We start from the raw sequence: 23,420 nt of genomic DNA, 5'->3' as shown, positions 1-23,420 counted from the left end.
TGCCCTATCTCTTTATCATTCTCCTTGTGTGGACTCTACCCTGTCTTTAAGCTCCGGGGACCTCTCTATGTTTGATTTGGACATCACATCCACGAAGGGCTCGCCCCGCCACTATCTCTAGTTGGCTGTGAAGCCCTTTGGGACTCATCTTGTCCCCAAGTTTGATTTGGACCTCATGTCCACAAAGGGCTCATCCCCCCCCCCCCCCCTCCCGATGTCTACGATCGGTAGTGTAGCCTACTGGGTGGACAACTTGTTTTGTCCCTAGGTTTGATTTGGACCTTATGTCTGTGAAGGGCTCGCCCCCCCTGTCTTTAGTTAGTCGTGAAGTCTTTAATTACTCGCGGTATTACTCTCTCAAAAGTGTCGTTGTATTATATATTTGCAAATAGCTCAAGTCTCTTGCATTAGACCTGTATTACATTTAAGCGTAAAACTTTTTCAACATTCTCACATTCCAAGGCCTCTCTATCAATTTTCCTCCCAACGTTTGTAGCTTGTAAGTGCCATCCCCTACTGTATCCACCACTGTATATGGCCCTTCCCAATTTGTACCCAACTTTCTGTCATACTCTCTTCTGGTGCTAAGAGTCACTCTACAGAGCACGGAATCTCCCAATTGGAATTGCCGCGACTTTACTCTCTTGTTATATTGTCTTTGCAAGCGCCTGTGATACTCTTCCAACCTGATACACGCGGTGTCTCTTCTCTCCTCTGCCAAATTCAAATCCCTTGACAGTATGCCCCAGTTCACACTCTCTTTCACAGCCTTAGTGCGAGTTGTGGATGTCCCCATCTCCGACGGAATCACTGCCTCTATGCCGTAAGCTAAAGAGAAAGGAGTTTCTCTGGTGGATGTCCACAGTGTAGTTCGGTATGCCCAGAGGACGTGATTCAGCTCATCGGCCCATGCCCCTGTCCTGTCTTCCAACTTTCTCTTAAGATTGTTCATTATGGTCTTGTTAGATGACTCAACCTATTTGTTGCCCTCTGGATTGTACAAGGCAGAGAATCCCTATTTCACCTTGTATGCTTGCAAGAAAGCTAGCACCTTTGACCCGGTGAACTATGTTCCATTGTCCACTATGATAGAATGTGGCAGCCCAAACCTACATATGATATTTTCCCACAAGAATTTAATCACCTGCTCCTTTTTCACCTGTTGCAATGGCACGACCTTTATCCACTTGGTGAAGTAATCGGTGGCCACTAACATGAATCTCCTATTGCCACCTACCATGGGCAGCGGCCCTACTATATCCATAGCCTACATGGCGAATGGCCATGGACTTGACACGTTATGCAGTGGTTCGGCGGGTGCGAATATCAACTGAGAGAACCTCTGACATTTTTCGCACTTCTTAGCAAACTCTACCGCGTCCCTTTTCATATGGAGCCAAAAATACCCCTGAGTAAACAGCTGGTGTATTGTGGTTCTTTCCGCTAAATGGCTCCCACAATCTCCCCTATGCAGTTCTGCCAATACCTCTTGTGCCAACCTTAGCTTGAGAAACTTTAGTAACGGCCCATTGAAATTATTTTAGTATAAGTCTCCGCTTAGCAAGGTGTATCTCTGGGAAGTCTATTCCCACCTGCGTCTCTCTTTCTTCTCAGTCAATTCTCTTCTGAATAAAAAGTGCTTGATAGGGTCCATCCATCCCCCTTCCATTTCCGCGGTTTGGAATACCCTTTCCGACTCCTCGGTACTCGGTTTCTCTAACTTCCCTACTTTTATCATTCTTTCCTCGGATCTTGGGATTGCCGCAGCCATATACGCCAATGCGTCTACGTGTCAGTTCTCACCGCAACCCAAGTGCATGAATTTGATCTTTCCAAACTTTGCGGACCTTTTGTGCAAAACCACCAAATACTTTGCCATACGCGGGCATCGAGCCGCAAATCCTCTGTTTATGTGATTTTGTGTATTTCAGGCATTGGAGTCAAATATGTGAAGAAATATTTCCCTTTTGCAAGACAAAGGAGCAAATGTTGGTTGCTAAGATGTTCTATGGTTAAAGCCCAAGTTTCAAGGAGAAAAACTCTTGTTAAAGCCTAGTCAAAGCTGAAAAGTCAAAGTCAATGTGGGCAGAAATAACGCATAAAAGTCACAGAACTTCCACAGGTCGTATCTTTGGACTCAGACCTCGGAATCGGGCCTACCATATGTTAAAACGACCGGATCGGAACGATATTTCTAATGGTCTAGGCCTTGATCTAATCAGAGGAGTAAAAGTGGACGAAAAGACTATTGCAGTAATTTCTAACAGAGAAACCATTTTTGGACTTAAGTAATTAGGTTTTGGGCTTGATTTAATGACCCAAAACATGGCTCCAAAGCCCATGCACGAATTTGTAGACCTAGCCCTCTCCTATGTAAAGAGGACTAAGGCCAAACACTTAGTTATATATCTAGATTAGACTTAGTTAATTATTCAGTACTTAGTTTTTAATATAGTTTTGAATTCTAAGAATCTCTTCCATTAGATTAATAAAGCCAATTTATATTCTTTCAAATAATGTCTTCTTTTTATTCTTCTATGAATGATAGTCTGATGAATCTGAGCTAAACCTCCATTAGAGGGGTTTGATAAAGCTTTGATGAAGACTTGATGTGTTAGTTTAGATTTATTGCTTGTTCAAAAGTTTCACTCTAGAGGTTAGTTTATTCACCATGAGAATGGGTTAAACTTCCTCTCATGCTTTCTATTATTTGGTTAGAGATGCCATGAATAGTTAGGGATTAAATACTTAATCTTCATTGGTTAGGATTGCAATAATCTACACTAGCATACACTACACCATAACAGGCTATTTGCAACGGCAAAAAAGCGTTGCTAATAATTTTCGCAACGCTTTTTAAGCTTTGCAAATATGGCGTGGGTAAAGTGTTGGAAATTTTTGCAATGGTTAATAAGCATTGCAAACAGAAATTTCCAACGGTTATTAACTGATGCAAACTGAAATTTCCAACGCTAATTAACTGTTGCAAACAGAAATTTCCAACGGTTTTTAAGTGTTGCAAATATTATTTGTAACGTTTGTTTATGTTTGTTTGGTACAAAATTTTAGCAACGTTTTTAAATTTGTAACGGCTATGAACCATTGCTGATGGGTTGCAAATAATAATAAAAAAAAAATCTCATTTTGTAGCAGCCAGCTAAACCTGCCCCAACCAAGGTGAGAGAACACTAACATTGTGTCAGCATAACTATAAATATCTGCTGGAGCCAAAGAGGCAAGGCTGAGGGACTATCGGTTCATGGAGCTAGCCATAGGTTAAGACAAATCTACTACACCTATATCACTCGCTGAATCAAAGGGCCAATAAGTATTAGCAGATGAACCCAGAGAAATCCCATCTGATTCCTAGCAAACATTCAAATCAAGATACACCAGAAGAAACATCAAGTAATAGAAAATAAAGATGGGAACAGTAATCATGATAAACTAGAATTACTGAGAATATTCAGTACAACTGATTGTCATATATATCTTGCTCCAACAGATTTAAACATACTGAATCAACTGAAATCAAACTTTTTATCGTCTATTAAGGTCCTAATTCCCCACAAAAAAAACATGTCTTCATCACAACAATCTCCACCAGCACAGCACGCCGACTCCACCCTTTAGCGATACTGAAAAAGTGTAGACAATAGCAACAAATCATCATATGCATCTTATTAATTCAATAGTCTTGGAGAGAAAGGAAATCATGTCCCTAATTTAATAATCCACTTTCTTTCTTTTGATCTAAAAGACTAAAACCCATTAGTGTCAACTAAAAACATACCTTGATAAAGCCAATTTTCTTGGCATTGCTTCGGAAGCACTGCCTGCAGTACATGAGACCATACTTGCCATGCTCTTCAAGAAACTTTTCCACATGGAATGTGTCACAATACCCTAGCTTCTGAGATAAGAGATAATCAATAGAAGGAACAATCTATGCACTTGTGCACCCCACAATTCTCTCTAAAAGAGGCTTCTTAATATTAAGAACGAGTGATATATCTTTTGCAAGGAGGTAGTCTTGGGCAAAACGCGAAACTGATTTTTCTACCAAGAGGACATTAGGGTGATGAGAGTTAATATTTGCAATAGCCATTTTCAAGTGGTCCATTTCCTGAATAAAGATGTAAAAACCTTGAGAGCCCAAAAAGTATGAAACAACCCAACTTATTAGATGATTCAATGAGGATGTTGCAGTAATTAATCAAACAAGAAAAACAAAATTCGGCGGAAGCACCATAGGGTATTTTCTTTAAACCTAATAGCACTTTTAATCAGGAAAAAGAAAAAGGGAAGCAAAAGATAATGAGAAAAACCTGCTGCAACAGAGTATCAAAACTTGATAGGTGATTAGTAACCCGCTGATATTCAAGAGCTCCACCAAGAACTAGGAAACGGGGTTTTTCTATTTTTGAGGTCATTCGTCGATGGGCCACATTCTTCTTACAGACAACCCCTTTTACCACAATACTAAAGAAACAAGAGATCAAAAGGTTCATCAGATGAAGAAAAACTCAAATATGAAAAGGGTAACAATATATTTTCATATCATTGTTTCAAATGATTCACATTTAGATAAGCAACGGACGTAAATCAAGGGAAAAAAAATTTCAGTAAGGTTGATAAAACGTAGACAACTTTCAATAATGTCGGAATGTCCCTAATGTAAGTCTCTCCCAGGAGCAGGAACAGAATAAAAAACACTTAACTAACTAATAAATATTATCAACATAGAGTAGTTATCATAACATCACCCTGAAAGAGGAGACTTCCTTCTTGATTCTCAAATCATAATACCAAATCTGATTATAATGGGAGGTAACGGCTTTATTTGTAACAATGATAAAACGTCCTAGATTATAACCAAGAAAAACAAGGAAACCTAAAAAAAAAGGTCTTGCCAATCAGGAATCCAAACTAATAACAAAACAAAAGAATCATGTATAAACAATAAACACGTGCTGAAAAGAATTCATAAAAGGCGGTTCAACCAATGGCGCTAGGCCTTAAAAAGTGATCCTATTATGTGCCTTTTATCATTCATAGAAATCACCAAAAAATAGTTTCACGAGTTTACCAATATTTTCATCATTGAAAACAAACAAAATTTTCACTGTCAAAATTTTCAATTTCAAGAGGTCGAAGATAAATTGTTTAAAGGAATTCATATTATTTTAAGTATCATTTCTTTTTAAGTTTTTGTTGGTCAACATCCACAAGGACAATAAATGATGTATTGGATAATAAGTAAACTAAAAGTTAGTTCTCTTCAATATTTCTCTTGGATACAACTCTTGGCCTCCTACTATATTTTCCTCAAATGCTATAACAGGACAGGGACCCAGCGACCATTTGTCCTACACTTAGGAGTCATAACCAACAAATAGACAAGCTAAGTACGGTGCACAACTACACATCATTGAGACTGCACTTAAGTTAAATTATATATGCAGTAAGAAAAGTTACCTCTCACTTGGGCGACCACAAGCCAAGCATTTGATTTTCACATAACCACCAGGATCCATACCCGCTCCCTTGCTTGTATCCGGCTTAAGGAGAGTAGCAGCTTCCCAAGACAACAACGTAATTATATCTAACCAATTCTCCTGATCATCTTCCTCGCTAATAGGCAATTCTTCAACCTGTAACAGCTGAGTTACCAAAGCCCTAAAATGCCCAACGACCACATTTTTCATTACCTTCCTATGCTCCTTGCTTGAGCGATCCCTGCTACGGTATTCCCCAATGCCAAAACTACTTTAGGAACATAATAATATATATCTCAAGGTAATAAAGTTGCTTGTAAAATTGCACTTCAGCAACAGCAAAAGCCTGAGGTGTCTAAAAGTGACCTCCGCAACATTGCGGTATGGAGCTTCATAGAACTCAACAGAAGAAAACATTGTAAGACTCCAATGGCATTCATAGAAGCACTATGAGTGTGCCAACAAGGGAACTGTTTGAAGATAGAGATCTGAAAACATGAAACAACAATGTATATAGAGTATAGACACTTAACAACTAATATTTTTCCATAGGAAAATGCTATAAATAGGAAACTCATTGCAAGTTATCAACAAAACAAACACATCAATGCACATAAAAATTTACCTGAAACTAGTTAGTAGACACTGTCTTTCCAAACTCCTTAGTATTATGAGCAAAAAAGTGAACAAGTGATCCTAGCCTTCAACAATTCATGTGGCAACTTTTCCATCCTCCAAGTAATGTTGTGGCAACAATACAACATACGAAATCAAAACAAAACCTATAAGTGAAACAGAATTGCAAGCACACACTTCTTCCACTATACCCAATCAAACAAGCAGTATAACAAACGGGGAGGGGGGAGGTAAACTAAAAGAAGTGAACTACTAATGAAATTAGGAATCTAGTGATTCATCTTGGATCTCAAGAAGTTCACATTTTATGAATATAACGGGCTAACTATGAATGCACTAAATAAAATTACGATGAACATCTATAGGCATTCTTTAAATGGATGTTCTTATTTCTAAAATTTGTTGGTGCATTGGCTATTAGCATATTATAAGCAGTATCTAAGATAACTTGAAACTTTTATAGAAATCAGAAGAAGCTTGCAGCATATTAGAATTTTGTGCGAATAACTCTACATGATATTGGTAAAGGCTGAGAAATTGTAGGAGGAGTTACGAGTAGACACTGACCTGTGAGTTCCTTCAACACAGTAGCCTAGAAGTCGAACTAAGTTTTTATGACGCACATGACCAATAGCTTCAACTTCAACTCTGAACTCCTTCTCTGCTTGGTCTCTTTAAAAAAAACGAGCAATACATCTTTAGACAAGAAAAAAGATGTACAAATATAACACAATTTGAAAAAGAACCATTTGTCAACTTACAGATTGTTGAGGAGCTTCTTAATTGCCACTGGAGTCCCATTGATCAAATTACCACGGTAAACAACTCCATATCCACCCTCCCCAAGGACATTTTCCTTCGAAAACTGACTGGTTGCAAGCTTTAAGTCCCTCAATGTAAACCAGTGTCCCTAACCAAGGTGAGAGAACTCAGGCAGGCCACTAAGTGGTGAAGGCACAGTTATATGATACGAAGAAAATGACCTATATACAGTAACAGTCCATGAGCTTCCTTCTTCCCCAGATTGAGATCCAGCACCATCTTTTTCCACATGATGAAATGAATTCGATTGGCTGCAATTGTTTGATTTCCCCATTCCCACATGGACCATAACCTTGTCCGACTCCTTGTCACTAGATTTTTCATGAATAGTGAGGAGAATCCCTTCACGAGGAACAAATTCATTGCTTGATACTTGCTCCACTCTTACCTCTTTGATTTCTCTAGATACAGTTGGAATTTGGCAAAGACGCAGTTTAGCTAAGGCATTTTCAGACCAGAGGGAGAGGAGAGAAGAGAGGTTATGTTTTATGTTTCGACAAAATAATAAGCGTGATTTTTTGTTTCCCTCTTTCGCCCAAAATTTCAAGTTTCTAACACTTACCCTACGGTTTGCTCTAATTTGAAAGCGTTAGAAATTAATTCTTGAAATTCCTCTGAATTAAAGCAACACTTATCAACATTCCCAACGCTTATATAGCATAGGCAACTTACCAACGCTAAAATAGTGTTGCAAAGCAAAAAAAGTGTGTGTTGCAAATAGCCTGTTATGGTGTAGTGTTATTAGGAATAAACCAAGGTGGAATCAAATCCCCCTAATTCCTTCTCCATATTCACATATTCTCGTTAAATTACCGTAGTATAAATTAGAACATCTCAATTAGTTATTTTCATCATATTAGTATAATTTCAATCCATTACTCTCATTGATTTTGTAGAATTGATTAAACTAATGAAACTTAACGTCTAAACAATTAGGAGTGGAACGAATTCTCTACTCCACATATTACATGATAAACGAGAGTAGAACTTTGATCTTCTAGTAAATTCATGCTTTTACTTATGTCTAAGTTTAATTTGTTAAGTACGAATAAACTATTGTTTTTAAGATTATCAATTCCTAAGAACACTACCTCTGGTTCCTTGTCAAACTAGCATACAGTTTACTGAACAGTTAGTGTGGTTAGATTCCCTTAAGGCTTAACTCATTGAGGATTATCTCATTCTTAAAGAACTGGCATACAATTCATTCTTTATAGGGAAAAAGGGAACTGGCATATAGTTCGGCGTCCCCAAACACAGTATCTCTTGTTCAAAAGCAAATTGGCATATAATACACTTGAACAGATAATGAGTATCGAATTCCTTAAAGGCGTAGTCCATTGCGGATAAAAAATAAAGAGCTAATGCAAGGAAGAGATTCGATTGCAAAGTGAGGAACTTTATTGATAATAGGAGAGAATAAATTACGCAAAAGAAAGCATGAAATCACAATTTACTGAAAGTACTTGCGGAGGTACTCTGCATTCCATGGTTTGACAAGAAATTCTCCATCAATGGTGTGTAAGTAGTAAAAGCCAGTTCGTCCGACCTTGTCAATGATGTAGGGTCCCTCCCAGTTGGGACCAAGCTTGCCGTTATGCTCCAGGATCTCACAAAGGACCAAATCTCCAGATTTGAATGCCCGAGTTCGGACTTTCTTGTCGTATGATCTCTTCAAACTCTGTTGGTTGGCAACCAAACGCAATGCAGCGCCTTCCCGCTTTTCATCTAAGAGATCTATTTCTTTGCATAATAGCTCTTCATTGTCTAGTGTGTGCACGACGTCCAATTTTAGGGTGGGGCCTACTAGTTCAGGAGGGATGACTACTTCAATTCCGTAGGTTAGTGAAAATGGAGACTCACCAATGGATCATCTGGGTATAGTTTGATACGCCCATAGGACCTTAGGTAATTTTTCAACCCACAACCCCTTCGCATCATCAAGTTTACGCTTCAGGTTATCCAAAATAACTTTATTTGAGGCCTTAGCTTGGCCATTGCCTTGTGGATACCTTGGGGTTGAAAAAAGATGGGTGATGTGCAACTCTTCATAGAGCTCGGCTACAGATCTGCCAGCGAACTGTTGCCCATTATCTGAGATTATGAACTTGGGTATGCCAAACCTATAGACAATGTTGTTCCAAATGAACTTTTTGATATCCTGCTCTTGAATGAAGATGAGGGGAACTGCTTCTATCCACTTGGTGAAGTAGTCCATTTCGACTAGTAAGAATCTGATATTGCCAGGGGCGGGTGGCAATGTACCTACAATGTCAGTTCCCCACTACGCAAATGGCCATGGACTGGCCAATGGGTGTAGTTTTGTCGTGGGGGCATAGATAAGTGGAGCATATTGCTGACATTTTTCACATTTACGGGTAAAAACTTGTGTATCCTTTTGCATGTAAGGCCAAAAGTACCCCTGCTTTAGGATCGTGAAAGCTAATGTTCTGCCCCCAGCATGGTTGCCACAAATTCATTCATGTACTTCTCGCATGACCTATTCAGCGAGGTCAGGGGAGAGATGATCAACTCCCAAATGTGCAATTTATTACCCGTATATTGCTGCATTACAGCCTTTCTTACGCTTAACGAAAAGACAACTCATGGCTTTTATTGCCTTTTTCATGTTATGAAGTATTTCAGACCACCTATCATAAAAGCTGCATCTTAGCACCAAAATGAGTCTTAATCACGCTTATTATGAAGACCAGAAGCTACTATGGAAAAGTGCTAAAAAAGTCAAAGTCAATGGTAAAAAGTCAAAGCCATCAACTCAGAAGACTAGAGATGGAGGCCCTTATCTCAAAATATGATGTTCTCTTAAAACCTACCTTGGTTAAGAAGAAATAAAAAAGCAAAAGAAAAAACAAAAGCAAAAGTGAAGTGTGAGGTGTCTCATTTGTAATGGAGAAGGGCAAATCTATAAAAGGTAAAAGTAGGGGTATATAATCCAAAAGTTAGGGAGAGAGAAAACATCCATTGTCTTAGGATCCAAACCATTTGGTTTGTTTAATTTCTTGTCTAGTTTTTCAATTCAAGTTTTTACTTTATTGTTTTTCATTTCCTTTTAATTCCAACTTGTTATTTTCCTTTGTTCTTATTTTAATCTTCAATCTTATCTTGTTGTTTTGATTTCAATCTTCAATCATTCTTTCTACAATGTTTTTATGTCATTTCAATACCAACAACTAAAGCTTTCATGTTTTCATTAGCTTAAAACCAATCTAATCTATACAAGAGTCTACATTTCTTCTTCACAACTCCCACACTCAAACTTTAAACAATTTAGGATGAACCTCACTTCTAAACTAACTCCTTGAAGTTACACACCATTGTTCAACAAACTTCAAATTGCGCCGCCGTCATGGATTGAAGGAGTGAGAGTGATTGGTTGAGAATCTAATAAGGAAGCATCATTCTCATCTTTCCATTTCTATTTTTTTTTCAATTTTTTGTCATTTTATTTTATTGTTTATCAATTCTGATCTACTTTCTAGAAAATCAAGGTAATGGACCAACAACCTGGAGAAGAGTTGAAGGCACAGCCAAAAGAAGACTAAACTTCACCAGTGTCAGCGGGCAACCACGAGCTTAGTAGGGGGTGACTGCCTAGTCACCTCCAGAGACGTGGGTCTAGTTTTTTGGCAGCTCAGTTGGTTTTTGATGAATAGTTGCACTATGAGCCTAGATTTTGTAATAGAGTAGAAGTTAGTGGAACTTGTTTGTAATAGTTAGAGATAAAAAGAAAAACGAAAAAATTAGGAAAAATTGGTTTTCGATTGATTCCTTATAATGAACATGAGTTAAACTTGGTTTACGTTATATACTTACCAAGGAATTAACGTTTTAATTGCCTTGGGAAGTTCAAGTGTGTGAGGCAAGTTGTGGATCATAGCTCACACACTATGAATCAACTTGGTAATCAACAATCTAAGTCCATTTGACTCTAGTTAATTTAGCTTATCAATCTAAAACTAGTTAATCTATTAGATTAGTATAATATTAATTTAGTTTTAAGTTTGGGCCCTTGAAGGCAAAGTTGTATGAATTATCAAAAACCCAACTTGTGGCCTTTTTAAGTGGGCCTTTATTATAACTTAAAACAGGGTAAAGCTCGAAAGGTTGGGCCTGATTCACAGATCACGCGCCAACCGACGTCGCCTTCTCCTCAAGTAGCATGTAAGCACGGTTGAGAGATAAATTCTAAACCTCCTCGAAGCCCAAGTAAGAGGATACCTTGTGTGTTCAAGCATGCTTAGGTGATTATTTGAAATTTAATTTCCATACTGCAATTTACATTCGCGCATAAGGTTGAACCCAAGCCACATAACAACCATTGGGAGGTCATTACCCAATGTATGTAAATTGGACGTTCCTTGATTCTTGAAAGCCCTATACCCAAAAAAAAAAATTAATTAATTAAAATCAATCAACTAGAGCCCAAAGTAGTCACGCTCCTCCAGAAAAGGACAAAAATATAGCCATGAGGATTTATAGTAATCAGTTACCAGATTCCGGTAGACCAACTACCTTCCTCACTCTCCTCCCCCATATTCATCATGAGTGAGATTATTGGTAGCACACCACTTGGTGAAGTGACTGTCTACTCTTCTGAGACGTGTAGTAGACCCATCCTAGCCACGCGCCCCATTGTTCCTCTGAACAGGGCATAGTAAATTATAGATCAAAGCAAAATTTTCAAAAATCCAAAAAAATAAATTTCTACTATTTGTGCATCATTATTGATTGAGCATCCATGTCTAATCATTATACATTGCATCTGTCATAGAATTACAATGCAAACCCAAAACCTTGTTCTTTTTGCGGTAGTCCTTACCACTGGTTAACTCATAGTCCATCATATACTGAATTCGAGTCTACTACGGAAAATCCTTACGATTATGAACTTCAATTTTAAAATTTCCATAGTACCCCATACACTCAAGAGTTTTCCAGTTATACTGACAATTCATGGAGTTCTACCATAAATAGTCAACCACCATTCATATATCCACCTTGTCAGTTAGAGTACGGTTTCACCCAAAACCCATTACCATTCATATCGTATCACTATCCATATCAAATTCCTATTCCACTACACCATCCATCATAGACCAACTCCCCAGGAAATGGCCAAGCAAACAATACTAACTCAGCAAATAGTAACTACCTTATGTTTTCTCCAATCCGATTCAAATGATGATACATCTTAGACTAATATTCTTCCCACCAGTCCAGAACCAAACCAACAAGAGAAACAAGGTGTTACTATAACAAAGCCCATTGCTAAAGCCCATCCTGATATTAATTACCAATTAAGATCCCATCACCATCCACCTGACTATCATTTGAATTCCAGAACTTATGACGATGACTATTTGCCCAAAGTCACAGTTTCTCTCACATGCCTTAATACATCATCATACATAAATGAGAAAACTCTAACAGAAGAAACTCAAGAGTATGTATTAGACTCGACATAATTGGAAAATGGCATTGAGAAAATTTATGAAGATCTAGGCAGAGAGAACAAAGAAAATGAAATGCTTGGAGAAGAGGGAATAAAATCTATGGTGGAAAGTGGATTTCAATTTAGTTTGAGCGTTAAAGACTCATCTATGGAACAAATTTGTGACATCCTTACTATTGCGGAAATGAACCACAATCTTGTGGAAACGCCAAGACTAAATGAAGAATTCCCTGAGTCCTCGAGATCATATGAAGAACTACCATGCAACTATCACCATCCCAATTTAACACCTCTTGAAATCCAACCTCCATTCATAAAAAAATCCACCAATTTCTGAGGACAACACCACGAAACCAGTTCAAAGAAATCTCAAATTCGCACTTAAGCCAATTGCCTTTGAGATCATTCATAATTTTCTAAACCTTCCCAGTAAAAAGACTTTGCCCAATATACAAACACAAGAATCCATCATTTCAGTAGTTGAGAAACCTTGTATGTCCTATTCCCGATCAATAGAGCTTCATGAAGGACATCTACTACCAACCTCTTAATCTTTTGGACAATTCAAACATGACGGGTTATTGCATAAGTTCCATGATGGGTTATACAAACATCCTCTTATCATTTTGTATCTTACACTCCAACTACATCATTTCATTTTGTTTGGGGGTTTATGCTTTCATTTGTTAGATCCCCAACTGTTTAGGCTATTAGTATATAGTTAACATCATATCATCCATCATATGCATAGTCTTGGGGAGTCTGACTTAAAACAACCCCACATATAGTCTTGAATATCTGACTATAAAATATTCATGTCATATTTTCTCGATGCATTCCATGGGAATGCATCACTAAGGTAACCGGACCACTCCACTGGGAGTGTGTTGTTGTAAGAGTTGTGTGATTTTCTTTTTCCAAAACCAAAATGGTCAATGGATTCCACATAGACCAACCTTTAGAAGTACGCAATCTCCATTCTTCTAAGGGCGGTTTGAAGATCAGTTATGTGTTATTAAGGGTCACCCATATCACCATGCACTTTCTGTCTCAGCTTAAACTATACAGATACCAATTGTCCCTTGCTCACCAACATATCATCACGTCAACTATCAAATACATTCAGACAAGGACAAGGTACCTACAACAATCAGAATAGAGCATTGGTTCAAATCCTATTTTAATCAGAATTACCAAAATCCACTAAAGAGACCTAGTTCCACCACCCACTAGTGTCTAATCAACTAAACCATTCCATTATGTCTTGCGCAGTAAATCCCCTAACACACATAACTGAAGCCACAGTCTGACTAGATTGGGTTCAATAAAGAGCCAACACGAAAGTTGCCTAAGATTACCTGTTATGATTTGTTTTCAAAAGCTTATCATTTAGAATCACATCTTTTTGAGTACGAGTATCTTAAAATATCTCTACATATTTTTCAAAACTAGAGGATATAAAATTGAAAATTATACGCCCCGAAGTAACCAAAATGATACCGGGTCAACGTATAATTTTATCTTCTTGTCAAAACCTCTATATGGTTAGAGATACCTTTATATTGAGAAAAACAATTACTCTTTAAAACATTTACTTTAAAAAGAAAAAAAAAATCGCACACACACATTTCATTTGTGTATGTATAGATAGTTGTTTACATACTTTACATTTCTAACTTTTTAGTGTAATCAACCATAATCATACATGCATGTTAGATTTTCATGCATTTCATATATGTTTTAAAAAAAAAAAACATACAAAAAACCCCAAATTTTTTTTATAGTAGAATAAATATCACTAGTATAATAAACCATGTATTTCTCGTTCTATATTAAACAACCCACGCCCCAAACTTATTTGTGGGTGGCGTATTTTCATCATGAAGAGTATAATACAGGTGTATCGCCGTTTTTGCTCATGTTTCTATGGTAATATTTTTCCTTATCTCTTCATACTTTGAGGATAAATCATAGTTTTATTTGGGGGTGGTATAGCAACATTTTGCAAAAATTATGTGTAAGGGATATTTTCCATCATTAAATAGATGACACGTGTATGAGAAATAACCTAAGACTATAGATGTCCATAATGAGACGAGGACCAACGGATCAGTTCTGTGAATAAGTAATCTTGTGCTTAGCCTGAGTGTTTAGTAGATATGTGCCAGGTACGTGATTGATCGCCTTCAAGCATAACAGTATCCCAATCGTTAGGAACTGATATAGATAGTTCCTGAACAGCAGGAAACTAAAGATGGCGATCTTTGATGATAAGGAAGGAATCATGATGACTTATCTTGGGAGTTACCTTTTAGATATAATCTTCCCTTACATGATGTGGCATTATAATCAACACGGAAACTTACCTCCCATAAGATATGGTCTAGATTCAGACTTCCATAATGAGAGGAATCCTAGTAGGAAGGCAGAGTCCAAAGATGGAAGGGAACTCACAAGCGGTGAGGATAGCCCAAACCCTAGGACTCTTAGAGCCCTTCCTATATAAACCATAGGGATTCGCTCTTAGGAACTACGCAAGATAGGGTTTGATTCTCCTAAATAAATAAGGAGATACGTAGGCAGTCGTCAGACAGCTCAACCCTGAACTCATAATCATCTCATCCCTTCTCTACTCAGTAAAGATTTCCTAATCGCAAAGCACAGAGGAAGATCAGGGGATACTCAGAAACTCCCCTACACTATGCATTTTCTATATAGTAGATATAATATAATATTTCTTCCTTTCAAATTTTTTTTTGAAAAAGACTATTTTTTTTTTCTATTTAGTATTAAAAAGTCTTGTTTCCCTTTTCTATGATGAATAACAAGTTTAGAAGTCTCATTATAGCAATAGAGTAATGATTCGTTCTTTGTACTTAGACTATAATACGTACAATAGTTTCTATATCTTTTCTTGAATGGCAAGTATCAGTATTTGTTTGTATATAACAGTGAGTTTCCGAAGCCAAGGTTAAAACAATTAAGTTTCATATCCTATGAGAATCTAGCCAAAAACCTCATCTGAATGTTTATTGAGTGATGACACAAAGGATGTCCGGATAGATAGACCACACATCCACTTGCTTGATCACCATGCCATATCCCAAGAGAGAATTTAGGCCCTTTCTGGATCGATATAGCTAAATAAACGTTAAAAACCCAAAAAAATAGTTTCTCCTCTAGTTACCCCTCTTGAGCTTTGACCATTTTCTAAAAGCCTTTTTATTCTTCACCAAAAATTCCTAACCCATTACAACACACAATAAATAGCTTACCCAGCTGACAAATTGAGAATTGGATGGGTATTAAAAAAAGAGAAGAGAAGACCTTGTACAAAAACAGAACAATTATTTGCTTCAAAAAGAAAAGAAAAGAAAGAGAAGAAAATAAAGACCCATCAAAAACCAAAACTCCAAAAAAATCAAAGGAGTAAAAAAAATCAAATATCGCAAAAGTTCAAAATTAAAAGGAGACGATATCAGAAACAAAAAGAAACAAAAGCAAAGTTAGAACTTTCAAAAATTCAAAATCATATAGAGTCACAAAGCCAAATGGCTAAAAGAATGTATCACAATTCAGATGTAAAATAACAAAACAAGGTTCTTCTCTGGTTACAAGTATCGTGAAGACCTAGTTTCTCGAATTATCAAATTTTGTTTTCCCTTCCTTTTTCTTTCTAAACCATCACCTAGCCCCGTAACTCCTAATAAAAGACCTCCAGCTTAATTAGGAATAGGATGGTGTGATAGTAAGTGACAAGTGTGATCAATCGACTCCGGTTTCTTTGGACGTCATTTGAGTATGTGAGGAATATAAGTGCCCACTGCACTTAAGATAACAAACCTTGAGTGAATCTATCAGAGAATTATGATTGTAACACACCCTTGTGAGAACCCACCTTAAGGAAGCTCTTCAAAAGCATCGGAAACGACTCTGCTTTTGCATTTCATTACTCATATTTTGCACATTTATCTTTAGATGATTAAATTACTGCATATATGTTATTCTAAGTTCAAAAGAGTTTCTCCTTATTCACTGCTAATGAGATGTATGAACTTCTGAGAATAAATAAGGAAACAAGACACTTTATACTAAATAGAAGAAGTTTGTGAGTACCTTCACTAGAAAACTCTCACGAGGCTTAAAGCTCATCCACTAGGGAATTCCTAGTGGTTTAAGGCCTTGTTGCATATGGTTAATGCAATCGCACTCTGCAAAACGAGACTAGTATAACTTATAATAAATCACTCATTTGTGATCTTAGTTTTTTCTCTTATTCTTGCTTGAGGACAAACAAGATGCTATTTGGGGGTGCTGATCAGCTCCCAAATGTACATTTTATTACCTGTATATTGCCGCATTACATCCTTTCTTATGCTTAATGAAAAGATAACTCATGGCTTTTATTGCGTTTTTCAGGTTATAGAGTATTTCAGACCACCTATCATAAAAGCTGCATCTTAGCACCAAAAGGAGCCTTAATCATGCTTATTATGAAGACCAGAACCTACTATGGAAAAGTGCTGAAAAAGTCAAAGCCATCAACTCAGAAGACCAGAGATAGAGGTCCTTATCTCAAAATATGACATTCTCCCAAAACCTACCTTGGTTAAGAAGAAATCAAAAAACAAAAGAAAAAACAAAAGCAAAAGTGAAGTATGAGGTCTCTCATTTGTAATGGAGAAGGGCAAATCTATAAAAGGTAAAAGTAGGGGTATATAATCCAAAAGATAGGGAGAGAGAAAGCATCCATTGTCTTAAGGATCTAAACCATTTGGTTTATTTAATTTCTTGTCTAGTTTTTCAATTCAAGTTTTTACTTTATTGTTTCTCATTTCCTTTTAATTACAACTTGTTATTTTCCTTTGTTCTTATTTCAATCTTCAATCTTATCTTGTTTTTATTTCAATCTTCAATCATTCTTTCTTCAATGTTTTTATGTCATTTCAATACCAATAACTAAAGCTTTCATATTTTCATTAGCTTAAAACCAATGTAATCTATACAAGAGTCTACATTTCTTCTTCACAACTCCCACACTCAAAATTTAAACAATTTAGGATGAACCTCACTTTTAAACTAACTCTTTGAAGACACACCACTGTTCAACAAACTTCAAGAGACATAGCAGGTGAGGCCCCAGGAAAGTCTTCTTGTAGAGATCATCCCCAATGAGGGTGAATCTCGGCACCTTTACCTGCAGTCGCCTTGCCATGTTCTTATCTTCCGAGAGTGTCCCGTCCTGAAGGTAAAACCTGTATGGATCCATCCAGTTTGGTATGGTCCCTGGAATAACACACACTGTAGTAACACTAGGTGCGTGGATGCTTGGTTTATCCTGGAACTCTATAAGTATGGAGTGAGACTTGCAATTGCCCAACATTGAGGCAACATATGCCAGGGCATCTGCGTGTCGATTTTATGTGCGGGGTAGTTGATAAAACAGAATATTCTCAAACTTACTCTGAAGACCTCTTACCAGTTCTAGGTATTTTTCCATTCGTTTATCTCTGGGCTCATAGCCTCCATCAACTTGAAACACAACCAACTGGGAGTCACTAATAACAGTGAGGTGTGTTAAGCCAAGGTCGAGAGCCATTGTGAGGCCAGTAAGGGAACTCTGCTTCGTTGTTAGAGGCATTCCAACCTAGCCGAATGGATTTCTCCAGTCACATGTTGTCAAGAGTAACTAAAACAGCTCCAATTCCAGCGCCTCTGTCATTTGAAGATCCATCCACAAACAGTCGCCATCCAGAGCGTGGCTCCTAAGGGTCTGGACACGCAATTTGGGACTCTGGTGGGGTACTCTCATCTGAACTCGGTATTGTTGAGTCGTACCCAGTATAAGTCATTGGGAAATCTCCCAAAAATTCTACTAGTGCCTGACCTTTCTCCAAGATTTGTGGGACGTAAAGCATATCATACTCTAACAATTGCACAGACCACTTAGCTAACCTTCCTGACCTATTTGGCCTTTCTAGAACTGATCGTAACTGGTATTATGAGATCACTCTGATTGTATGGGACTGGAAGTATGGTCATAATTTCTTTGCCGCAAAGACGAGAGCTAACGCGACTCTTTCGAGGTTAGGATACTTTTTTTTTGCTGGTAGGAGCATGCGACTCAAGAAATTGACAGGTTTTTCAACCTTCTTTTCATCTATGCGTATCAATACAGAACTGATGCCATAGTCAGATAAAGAGACAAAGACCCAAAACTTCTCCATCAACTAGTTTGGAGAGGATTGGTGGTGATCCCAGGTACGTTTTGAGTTGATCGTATGCTTTTAGGTAGTCTTCCGTCTAAGCAAACGAGGTATTCTTTTGTAGTAATTGGAACAGAGGACTGCACTTATCTGAACTCTTGGAAATGAACCTGTTCAAAGCTGCCAGCCTGCTTGTGACTTTTTGGACCTCTTTCATGTTTTTAGGTGAGGCATTTCTATAAGCGCCCGGATCTGATATGGGTTTGCCTCGATTCCTCGCTTAGTAACTAGATACCCTAAAAACTTCCCTGATGAGACAACAAAGGCCCATTTCACTAGGTTGAGTTTCATACGATACTCTCACAGAATATCAAATGCTCGCTTTAGGTGGGAGAGGTGATATCCACGTCTTAGGCTCTTGATCAAGAGATCGTCTATATACACTTCCATAATATCGCCTATCAATCCTTTGAACATCTTGTTTACTAAACATTGGTATGTGGCGCCCATATTTTTCAGTCCGAATGGCATGACCTGATAACAATATAGTTCATCCTCGGTTGTGAAAGTAGCATGCTTATGGTCTTCCTCATGTAATGGGATATGGTTGTAGCCGGATGACCCATCTGTGAAGGATAAAAATTCATGTTCAGCAGTTGCATCCACCAATTTGTCAATTCATGGCAGAGGGTAACTGTCTTTTGGACACGCATGGTTCAGATCTGTAAAGTCGATACAGATTCTCCATGACCCATTCTTCTTACATACTGGGATAATGTTAGAAATCCAGGTGGGGAAATTGATTTCCCTGATAAAATTGGCTGCCTTCAGCTTTTGAACTTTGGTTTTCACTGCTTTGGATATGGCAACACCTATTTTCCTTGGTTTCTGCTTGACTACTACTGCATCACTACGGACATTCAGCCGGTGGCATGCCACATGGGGGTCAATTCCTAGCATTTCATCGATTGACAAAGAAAATCCATCATTGTGTTCTTGGAGGAAGTGTATTAGATCCTGACGCTCTTTAGAACTCAACAAGGTGCCGATGAAAGTGGTTCTAGGCGTGCTTCCTCCCACGATCTCTACTTCCTCTAAGGGCTCTAGTAAGGGGGGATCCTCTTTCTCTCTTGGGACCAGGTCTGGGAGAGGTGGATCCAACTATAATTGCTTTTTGACAGGTGACTCCACATCCATTGGCTCAAATGGAAGTAGGGCGTGTTTTGTCTCTAGAGCATAACATGTTTTGGCAGCCACTTAATCTCCTCTGATTGTCTCAATTCTTCTATTATGCAAAAATTTTAAACATTGGTGATAGGTGCTGGGAACAACACAGAGTCTATGCAGCCAGGTCCTGCCCAGGATCATATGATAAGGTATGTTAGCTTTGACCACAACAAAGTTAATAATGAAGGTTATCGAACCGATGGCTACAGGTAGCTGTACCTCTCCAACTTTTGGGCTTTGTCCCCGCTGAATCCATACAGGTTGGAGTGAGTGATGGCCATCTCTGAGTTAGGAATATGAAGTTTCTTGAATGCATCATAGCATAACACATTTATTGAACTTCCTGAATCGACCAATATATGATGCAGATCGTAATCACCAAAAGGAAGTGTAAAGACCAATGCGTTCTTATGTGGTCTCTGGATGCCGAGACAGTCGGATTCAGTGAACAGGATAGGTGGATCATTGTGGGATAACGTGTTGACCTGATGACAGTCCACACTCACTTCGTTGTTCATGATCCTCATTTGCTTTGCGACGCGCATTTGGTATCTTGCACCTTTTTCTGTGATAGGTCCACTTCTTTGGCTTGCCTTTCCTAAGATCATGTTGATCTGAACACGACCATTGAGTGGTCCAGTTCTTAGGGGATCCCGACTGGATGTGCTGACCTCTTCAGGTTGCACTGCATTTGCCTGCTCATATTCTATGAATTGTTTCAAGTACCCCCTTTCAATTAGATCTTGGAGTTCATTTTTCAGGGTCATACAGGCCCTGGTGCTGTGGCCCTTACTCTTGTGGAACTTGTAGTAAGTTCGTTGATCTCTGGTACCCAAGGAACCTGGCTTGAGTGAAGCTGGCCATTTAAGGTAGCTCGGGTTCTTGATTGAGTTCAGGATCTTATCCTGCATTTTATTCAGGGGAGCAAAGGTCCTATCGAGCGAGAGAAGAGTTTCTTCACCCCTTCCATGCGTGGTTTGTTCTGTGGTTTTCCATCATTATTGCTGGCTGAATTCTGATACTACCCTCTCGACATTCTCCCTTTTGATGGGGAATCTGACCTTCGGCGTCCATGATGGCGGTCTCTCTTATGCTTTAGAGGTGAAAAGTTCCCCTGCCCTTCTCGTGGGAATGAATGGGTTGTCTGATTGGTTTTTTTGACTTCTTAACACTTGTTCAGGACATCCTCATCTCACCCTGCATGAGTTTCAACCCTATCTAGGAGTTCCTCCAAATCGTAGGGTAGTTTTTTGGAGAGGGATCCGAATAAGGTGTTGTTTTCATCCAACCCTTGTTTGAAAGCTATGATGGCAGTCTGTTCATCACAAGACTCTATCTATATCAAAATTTCCATAAAGCGTTGCAAATAGGATCTCAATGCTTCGCCATCCTTTTTCTTAATGTTAAATAGTGCATCAATCCATTTTGGTTGATTCTTGTTGCACGAGTATCTATCGATGAAAATTCTAAACAGCTCTGCTGAAGATCTGATCTGCCGCTCTAGTAACCTATGGTACCACTGGAGTGTATATCCAGACAAGGAAGCTTTGAACTCTTGACACATGACGTGGTCATGCCTTTCATACGGTCCCATGGTAACTCTATATCTGAACACATGATCCACTGGATCTGACTTGCCACTGAAGATGCTAAATTTTGGTTGTCTGTAACAGCGGGGATAGGACTTTCTTACCACTCATGATGAGAAAAGAGATCGGTATGCCCCCATTATAGCGGATTGAACTAGGGAGTCTTGTATTTTTCTTCCTTTACCAGTCATCCTATGCATCTGACGGATCAGGTCACTATTCTCAGTCTCCCATGCGCTTTCTTTGCTAAAAACTCTTTTGTTCTGAGTTTTTATTTGTTGTCGAAGGTTGATGTCGCGATCCCGATCAGTTGACTCTGATTCTTCAGTAGAGTTTGAGTGTTCGTCCGAACTGCTGTATTCTGATTCTGATGGCTCGTGCCAAACTAGATCCCGTCGTCTCGGGATCCTGATCTGACCACTCTCTGGAAGGTCATCACCATCGAGATCGATGTGCGGCTTTTTCCCTATGTCATTTTGATACAGCAGTTGTACTTGCTGCTTGAGGTTTCATCTTTGCTGTTCCAGAGTCTGTACCACCTGGCTTGCCTGAACAGACCCTAGAGTGGTAAAAGTAATATTCTCACCATTTTGACATTTTGCTTGAGCGTCAATGCCTGTGCTTGGGGCGACTAGTCCATCGGTGCTAGTTACCTACCCTTGAAGGGGGATATCTGCATCATAATGCTCAATATTCTCTCCTTCATCAGGTATCTCATGTTCTTCTTCTCTGACAATGATGTTGCGAGTGATAGCACCACCTTTTGTCTTCTTAGTTCTCACCATCACAACGTAAAGAGCATTTAAACTAAATCGATCAACTGAACAAATATTATCTGCTACCATTCCCCACAGACGATGCCAAAAGATTTAGGGGAATTTCTGAGTATCATATAATTTTCCTTTGTGCCGTGTGATGAAGAACTTTGTGATGGAAGAGGGAAATGAGATGAGTTAATTAAATAATCAGGGTTGAACCGCTTTGCGGCTGCCTACGTATCTTCCTATTTGCTTAGAAGAATCAAACCCTATTTTGCGTAGTTCCTAAGAGTGAATTCCTATTGTTTATATAGGAGGAGTCTTAGGAGTCCTAGGGTTTGGGCTAACCTCACTGCTTGTGAGTTTCCTCCTTTCCTTGGACTCTGCTTTCCTACTAGGAATCCTTTCTTCTTGGAAGTCTAAATCTGGACCATATCATATCAGAGATATGTTTTCTTTTAGATCATAATAACCCATCATGTATGGGAAGATTAGTCCTAAAAGGTAACCTCTTAGAGATATGTCATCCTGATTCCTTCCTTATCATCAAAGACCGTTCTCCTTAGTTACCTTTTGTTCAGGAACTGTCTATATCAGTTCCTAACGACTTGGCTAACTGTTATCTCCAGACGTGGCCTGTCATATGACTAGCACATGTTTATGAAACACTCATGAGAAACACGAGACTACTTATTCCCAGAACTAATCCGATGGTTCTCATCTCATTCTGGGTATTTATAGTTCCAAGTCATTCCCTGTCCATGTGTCCTTTAGCCATTGATGAGAAATCCCCTTTACACCGAATGTGCACTTCTCTGGATTGAGCTTTAAATAATGTGTCTGCAGTATGATAAATGTCTCCCCCAAACCTTCCAAGTGCTCTTCCTCTATCATGCTCTTTTCCACCATGTCGTCGATGTATATTTCAATTCCTTTTCGGATCTTACTCTCGAACATCTTTTCTCCAATCATTGGAAGGTGGCCCCAGCATTCTTTAAACCAAATGGCATCCTCGTGTAACAATATGTACCGCCTTCCACGACCTGATTATACCCCATAGATGCGTCCATGAATGAAAATATTTTGAATCTCACTGCTCTATCCACTAACTCATTTACTCGCAGCATGGGATACTGTCTTTAGGACACTCTAGGTTGACGTCAGTGAAATCGACACACATACAGACCTTGCCATTTTTCTTCAGCACTGCA

At 38.6% G+C, this 23,420-nt stretch overlaps 3 protein-coding genes and 1 long non-coding RNA gene across 4 annotated transcripts; all 4 read right to left on the bottom strand.

Moving 5' to 3' along the window:
- Positions 1–424: 424 nt before the first annotated feature.
- LOC147515116 (uncharacterized) lies at positions 425–952 on the bottom strand. Its single transcript, XM_086592795.1, has one exon. It carries the CDS (start codon positions 950–952, stop codon positions 425–427), a length of 528 nt encoding a protein of 175 aa, XP_086448921.1.
- Positions 953–3,445: 2,493 nt separating this feature from the next.
- On the bottom strand, positions 3,446–3,932 carry LOC147515115 (uncharacterized). The gene is made up of 2 exons (XR_015213368.1): positions 3,794–3,932; positions 3,446–3,638 (listed from the first exon to the last, which is right to left on the bottom strand). It is a non-coding gene; the product is annotated as an uncharacterized LOC147515115 (long non-coding RNA).
- A 13-nt stretch (positions 3,933–3,945) lies between these two features.
- On the bottom strand, positions 3,946–5,982 carry LOC147515114 (1-phosphatidylinositol-3-phosphate 5-kinase FAB1A-like). The gene is made up of 3 exons (XM_086594445.1): positions 5,479–5,982; positions 4,329–4,482; positions 3,946–4,126 (listed from the first exon to the last, which is right to left on the bottom strand). The coding sequence occupies exons 1-3, from the start codon at positions 5,706–5,708 to the stop codon at positions 3,947–3,949; spliced, it is 564 nt and encodes a 187-aa protein (XP_086450571.1). The 5' UTR covers positions 5,709–5,982; the 3' UTR covers position 3,946.
- Positions 5,983–20,065: 14,083 nt separating this feature from the next.
- On the bottom strand, positions 20,066–20,773 carry LOC147515113 (uncharacterized). The gene has a single exon (XM_086592794.1). The coding sequence runs from the start codon at positions 20,771–20,773 to the stop codon at positions 20,066–20,068; it is 708 nt and encodes a 235-aa protein (XP_086448920.1).
- Positions 20,774–23,420: the final 2,647 nt, after the last annotated feature.

Source organism: Coptis chinensis, chromosome 2 (genome assembly GCF_015680905.1).
Source record: "Coptis chinensis isolate HL-2020 chromosome 2, ASM1568090v1, whole genome shotgun sequence".
Classification (NCBI taxonomy): domain Eukaryota; kingdom Viridiplantae; phylum Streptophyta; class Magnoliopsida; order Ranunculales; family Ranunculaceae; genus Coptis; species Coptis chinensis.
The sequence above is the reverse complement of the archived record's forward strand: the minus strand, read 5'-3'. Positions and strand labels throughout refer to the sequence as shown.

What these genes read in the sequence shown, in the direction of transcription:
- LOC147515116 (XM_086592795.1), bottom strand. Translation starts at nt 952, where the DNA reads ATGAACAATCTTAAGAGAAAGTTGGAAGACAGGACAGGGGCATGGGCC.
- LOC147515114 (XM_086594445.1), bottom strand. Translation starts at nt 5,708, where the DNA reads ATGAAAAATGTGGTCGTTGGGCATTTTAGGGCTTTGGTAACTCAGCTG. An exon ending in TGTGGTCGCCCAAGTGAGAG is followed by an intron (nt 4,483 to 5,478) that starts GTAACTTTTCTT and finishes TTGTTTCTTTAG; the next exon opens with TATTGTGGTAAAAGGGGTTG. An exon ending in TTGATACTCTGTTGCAGCAG is followed by an intron (nt 4,127 to 4,328) that starts GTTTTTCTCATT and finishes ATCTTTATTCAG; the next exon opens with GAAATGGACCACTTGAAAAT.
- LOC147515113 (XM_086592794.1), bottom strand. Translation starts at nt 20,773, where the DNA reads ATGCAGGATAAGATCCTGAACTCAATCAAGAACCCGAGCTACCTTAAA.